The 6,000-nt window shown below is 55.5% G+C and overlaps 1 protein-coding gene across 1 annotated transcript in view; it reads left to right on the top strand.

Annotated features, from left to right (window-relative positions):
- Nucleotides 1-4,982, top strand: part of LOC144720019 (tyrosine-protein kinase receptor UFO-like) — a 69,109-nt gene extending 64,127 nt beyond the window's left edge. Inside the window, exons 16-19 of the mRNA XM_078596436.1 lie at nucleotides 225-334; nucleotides 1,621-1,780; nucleotides 2,389-2,525; nucleotides 3,021-4,982. Of these exons, the coding sequence (XP_078452562.1) occupies nucleotides 225-334; nucleotides 1,621-1,780; nucleotides 2,389-2,525; nucleotides 3,021-3,858 (1,245 nt within the window). The 3' untranslated portion in view covers nucleotides 3,859-4,982. The remainder of the gene's footprint in view (nucleotides 1-224; nucleotides 335-1,620; nucleotides 1,781-2,388; nucleotides 2,526-3,020) is intronic.
- Nucleotides 4,983-6,000: the final 1,018 nt, after the last annotated feature.

Here is a 6,000-nt window from a genome sequence, read left to right on the forward strand (position 1 = left end):
GAAGCGGTTAACTGAAGCGGTCCTGGGCCTCCCCTACATTAAGTCAGCCTCAAAGTAATACAAGGCGCGGCGTGTTAACACCACCGCTGGGGAGACAAAGGCGGCCGGGGCGTGGTGCTGGCCATCCGCCCACTTCGTGTGCCGTGCCAGCCTTCAGCGGTGCTCGCGAACCGCACTTGCCCCAACAGCGTGTTAAGGCTACACGGGGGATCTTTGTCTTGCAGTACGTGCCTATGCAGATGCTGGTGCGCTTCATGGTGGACGTGGCGCACGGGATGGAGTACCTCTCCAGCCGACACTTCATCCACCGCGACCTCGCCGCACGAAACTGCATGTGAGTGTTGTCGAGAGTGAAATTCGCCAACAAAAACGATTAACTTCACATCGCCCGATGGGCCTTCTGAAGTCATCAGAAGTGTCTCTCGACCAATCACCGAGTATTAATTCTATTTTAACATTTATATTTTACCAGGTGAGGCCCACTAAGCTATATAGCTCTTGTTCAGAAGCGACCTGGCCACCCACGAATGATAATCCAATGCAGTTGCTTATCATGTGAAAATTTATAGCAGCCAAATCCTCGAAATGCATGTTTCTAAATGTGGAGGATAAAAATCGGAGATTCCGGAGAAAACTCCAAGCAACCACTTGGAGCAAATGCAATCTCTAAATATACAGGCATCGGGGTCGGGATCGAACCGACTACCTCCTGCATACCAGGCGAGGTGTTTAACATCTCGTAGCCACCGAGTGAACCGATACAGGATCTTTGATACGCATCTGGACTCGCTCTCACAGCAATGTCGTAGTCCTAGAAAGTCACTCGATTTTAAGTCGAGCTTATTTAGTTTTTCATTCGGTGGAAATTCAAGGGACCGGGATGAGTCTCATTTGCAAGAGTGACCTGGGTGACCAAAGTGGCAAAGCAAATAAAATAAATAAACAAATAAGCAAATGAATAAATAAATAAAATGACAACGACGAAGGGAACGGACCATCGGAGAAATTACTGCACGGAGAAAACTCATCCTTAAATGAAATAGATGTCCTGCAGTGAACGCTGGCTTGCACGATTGACGTTTAAACCGTTCATGGTCACCGAGGGACGTTCTGAGTGGCGCAGTTCCGTACGACGCCAATTGCTCCGACAAAATGTTGTCGCTAGGGGAAGACTTGAAACGTTGCACGATCGAGTGACGACAACATTTGCTAAGTTTTGCCAACACTGGGAAGGCACGGGTGGGTGGGTGGGGGTGGGGTGGTTGAGGGGGAAATCGGGGATTGGGGCCTCCTCCTGGCCACTGGCGCAGAGTCGGCACTTCACGATGCATCGATTGCAGCCGACTATTCGACTCAGCGGTGAGCGGCACTGAAGCGTAAGAATCAGTTGCTCACCATGCGCATTGAGGATCAAGCGACAGACAATACGAATGAGACTGAGCACGCGAGACAAGACGATAGGAGACTGGGCAATGCATACGAGACGAACATACGAGACGAACAATAAAAAAACAAGGTGGTAGAAAATATAACGGATGGAACTGAACGTAAACAATGATGTCCCGTGGGTGGGTGCGTGCGTGCGCGTGTGCCCCCTCTCCCTCCCTCCCCTCCCTGCAGGCTGCACGAGGACATGACCGTGTGCGTCGCCGACTTTGGCCTCTCCAAGAAGATCTACAGCGGCGACTACTACCGGCAGGGCCAGATCTCCAAGATGCCCGTCAAGTGGATCGCCATCGAGAGCATGGCCGACCGCCTCTACACCTCCAAGAGTGACGTGGTGCGTGGTGGAAGGCGCCACCGCAGTGGCAATAAGTTAACTACCTCGCCTGGTACACAGGAGGTCGTGGGTATCGATCCCGACCCCGAGGCCTGTTGTATATTTGGAGTTTTGCGGTGTCTCTCTCCCCGTGGTAGCGTGGATTTTTCTCCAGGTCCTCCGGTTTTTCCCTCCGCATTTAAAATCAACATGAGTTTAGGAGTATTTGGTTGCTATAAAAATGTCCACTTTGCTGGCTCTGCTCTAGTACGGTGTGCAAACAATGGCACTCGGAAGACAAAGGCGGCCGGGCACGTGCGAGCGCTAAACGTACCTTCCTCACGTCGCCTTAAACCTCTACAAAAATAACGACTCGGCATCGTATAGCAGAGAGCAGTGTCAGAAAACTCAATTAATGTACGGTACAGTACTCCAACGTCTAGCGCCCCCCCCCCCCCCAAACGCCTTCACCAGCCTGCACTGACCAGTGTGGTGAAGTGTGTGAAGACAAAAAAACCTCCCGCGACCCACTTCGCGCCCTCGTCCAGCAGTGGATCGACAAAGAGGGACCCTTACACGCTCAGCAACGGCTCACTCGACGCGCGGTGTCCCCTGCGTGTCGTGGCCAGTGGGCGTTCGGCGTGACCATGTGGGAGATCGTCACGTGGGGGAAGATGCCGTACCCCGGCATCCAGAACCACGAGATGTACGAGTACCTGCTGGCCGGGAACCGCCTCAAGCAGCCGGCGTCCTGCCTCAACGAGCTGTGAGCCACAGAGCGTCGCACCACCAACCACCGCCACCGCCAACGCCAACGCCAACGCGGCCTCATTCTCAAACACCAACAACAACCACCACCACCGCCTCACTCGCACTACCAACACAACCACCACCACCTTACTCTCACCACCACCACCACCAACCACCTTACTCACTCCACCAACATAACCACCACCTCACTCGCACTACCAACACAACCACCACCGCCTCACTCACTCACACCACCACCAACCACCACCACCACCTCACCACCACCAACCACCTTACACACTCCACCAACACAACCACCACCTCGCTCCGTCACAAACACCCGCGACCTCAGTCACAAACGGCACAGCCGCAGTGCCACTCCACGCCGCAGTGCACACAGCTGAGCGCAGCGAGGCCTACCGCAGTGCGTCGGACACCGATCCGAACAATGACAACGCGGGGGGCCGTGCAAAACAACATAGTGAGCGGGTCCACTGCCCCCCCCGCGCAGGTACTCCATCATGTGGAGCTGCTGGCTGACGGAGCCCGGCGAGCGGCCCGACTTCTCCTCGCTGCGCCTCTCCCTCGAGGGCCTCCTCGAGGGCCTGCCCCAGCCGGGCGCCAAGGAGGACGTCCTCTACGCCAACATGGAGCCCTCGGAGTCCCTGGGCGCCGACGGCGGGGCGGAGGGTGGCACGCCGGGGTGGCACGACGCCGCCACGCTGCCCGCGCGCGAGCCCGACGATAAGCCGGTGCGCGCGCCCAGGAAGGCAGCGGCAGCAGCGGCGGCGGGAGGGGGAAGAGGCGACGCGGCCGACGGCGCGGCAGGCGGAGCGCCGGCGCCCAAGTCGGAGGCCGGAGCCAAGGCGAGGGGAGCAGCGGTGGGCGGCGCCGGAAAGCCGCCGGCCGACGCCTTCCCGGCCGACCCGGGCGACGTTTGCGACGGCGCGGCGTCCCAGTCGGCATGTTTCCCCGTCGCTTGCGGCGGCGGCGGCGTGGTCACGCGCACCGTGGTGGCGGCGCTGGTGCACAGCGACGCGCGCGACGCGGAGGAGCGGGACGCGTCGCGCCGCCCGGCGGCGGCGGCGAAAGCTTCGCGGCCGCCACCGCCGCCCCTGGACCTCGACCGCTACACGGAGCCGGCCTTCGTGAAGGGAGAGGCGCCGGCGGGCGGCGCCGGCGGGCAGCCCGGCGGCACCGAGGCTGCGAAGCCTCCCGTGCCGAGCCGAGGGGCGTCCGTGGAGGAGGTGGCGGTGGACGATTACAGCCTGCTCGTGGTGGAGGAGCAGGACTTGGTACGGACTGGGAACGACGTGGAAGAGGAGGTCGCGAGCAAGCAGCAGAGATGAAGGATCGCCGTTGTTGCGCTGGTGTCGCGGTTTGCTCTGCTACTTTGTATTTCCCAAGCCTTGCTTACGCTTTATTTAAAACGCCAGCGTAGGACACACAATTCCTCTAGTTTTACGAAACTGCCTTTTCTAACTTTTTACACATTAAAGTTGCGCGGTTACTTGAAGCTCCACTGAACCACTAGTTCGTTTATCTGGGCCGAGCCCATCGTTAAACCTTCCTTCACTGTGGACATTTCTGAGCTGACCTTTTGTAACTGACTGAATGCAAAGGTTGAACTTCCAGTCCACCTGTGCATCTTCTCATTCACTATTCCACCAGTAGACTGCCGGATTTATACGGTTCACTGCCAGTTGATAACGTGTGTTTTCTTAATAACCGGGTAACCCGTTTGTACGCCGGATGCTGCAAAAGTCTGTACACTCTGGAACTTCGTTCCGCCTGTGGCCAATGTCCTTTTAAAGTCAATTTTACCGAGAGTATTATTACAAGCGGGAGGGAGCGGTGGCACATTGATGAGTGCATTGCTCTCTGAATCTGGCAATCTGAGCGATATCTGCACCTGTGTGACTCCCATCCTTAACCATCCTGCACTGACCAGCGTGGTGAAGTATGGTCAAGCACCACCCACTGCTGACATGGTATTGGGAGGCCTTCATCGAGCAGTAGGTGGGTGAAGCACCGTATACTTTATTATAAATGTATTTGGAGAGCGAGCGATATCTGCACTGTTCGGGAAATTGTGCCTTTCTATGTTGTGATCCATAGTTCAACAGTCCCAAATTATCCAGTGTTGCCCAATGGATATTACTCATCCCCTGACACAGAAATGTGGAATTTACACCACTGGATCAGGGCTGTCAGAAGGAGATAAAGCATTGCACATCATGCCTGCCTGAGCAAGAAGTTTTCTTAAACTTTTTAAAGCTTACAATTCATTGTAGTAGTAATTTATGAGCGAGGGTCCAAATTTCAGCTGTATAGAGAAAGCGTTGCGAGTATTCGCGTATCGATCTGTAACCACCCAAGTGTTTGTATTCCTTAAACTGTTATCGTGATAGCTGAGCTATCACTACGAGTACAGTGACGCGCAAACGCTCGGAATAAATTTTGCACGAAGGCATTTTGCGTTGCGCAAGGACACGACTTAAAATAACGTAAATCCGGATATTTGAAGGTTTAAAAAAATCAATTGTGCCAACGTACGTACTTTTCTGTGATAACGAAAAGCGAGGTAGACCTTTTTTGGCTTGAAGAAAATTACTGAAGCATTTCATTAACGTCTCACAAGCGTATTCACCTTGAACAAGTGAGGAGACACGTGGGAGAAATGGCGCCCTGTGGTGAACTTTGCCCTCTCCCAACACCCACCGCTGCCCGCCGTGGTCACCGGTTGGCGCGAGTATTCGCCGGAGCGATCACGGACGACACCTGTGGCACTTCCTTGCGGGCAAAATAAGACGCGGATTTGTACCACCCCACTATGCCCCCCCTCCCCTATGCCCCCCTTATCACCTATACCCCCTCACCCCACCACCCTATGCCCCCCCACCCCCCTATGCCCCCCACCCCCGATGCCCCCCATCCCCACCCCCCTATGCCCCCCCACCCCACCCCCCTATGCCCCCCCACCCCACTATGCCCCCCCAACCCCCTATGCCCCCCACCCCCCTATGCCCCCCCACCCCCCTTATGCCCCCCCACCCCCTATGTGCCCCCCCCTCCTCTACCCACCCCCCCGACCCCCGCCTTGGGTCAGCCCCTGTCCCAGAACGCGTCGACAAAATGCCACGTGTTTAGAGCTGTAAAACATCGCTGTATCTTTTGTTTTAACTAACAAACGTGTGCTGTACATCGCAAAGAACAACAGATGTTTCTGTTTTTTAAAGGCAAGCGCGGTATTTGATCAATTTCATTCTCCAATCATCAAGTCCAGTTTTTAAAGTGTTGTCGCCTCGGGGTTCATCCCGTCGTCACGTGGGTGCACGACGGCAACTTCGGGGCAACCGTCACCGGCAATTGTCACCGGCATCTGCTATTGTAACGATGTGTGTCGCTGTGTTTGATCGTCGATGTTTGTTTGATTTTCGCCAACATATTTACACGTACAACTCAGCGTAGGACATACATGTTACGTTTAA

This window comes from Lampetra planeri, chromosome 7 (assembly GCF_965212315.1).
Source record: "Lampetra planeri chromosome 7, kcLamPlan1.2.h2, whole genome shotgun sequence".
NCBI lineage: Eukaryota > Metazoa > Chordata > Hyperoartia > Petromyzontiformes > Petromyzontidae > Lampetra > Lampetra planeri.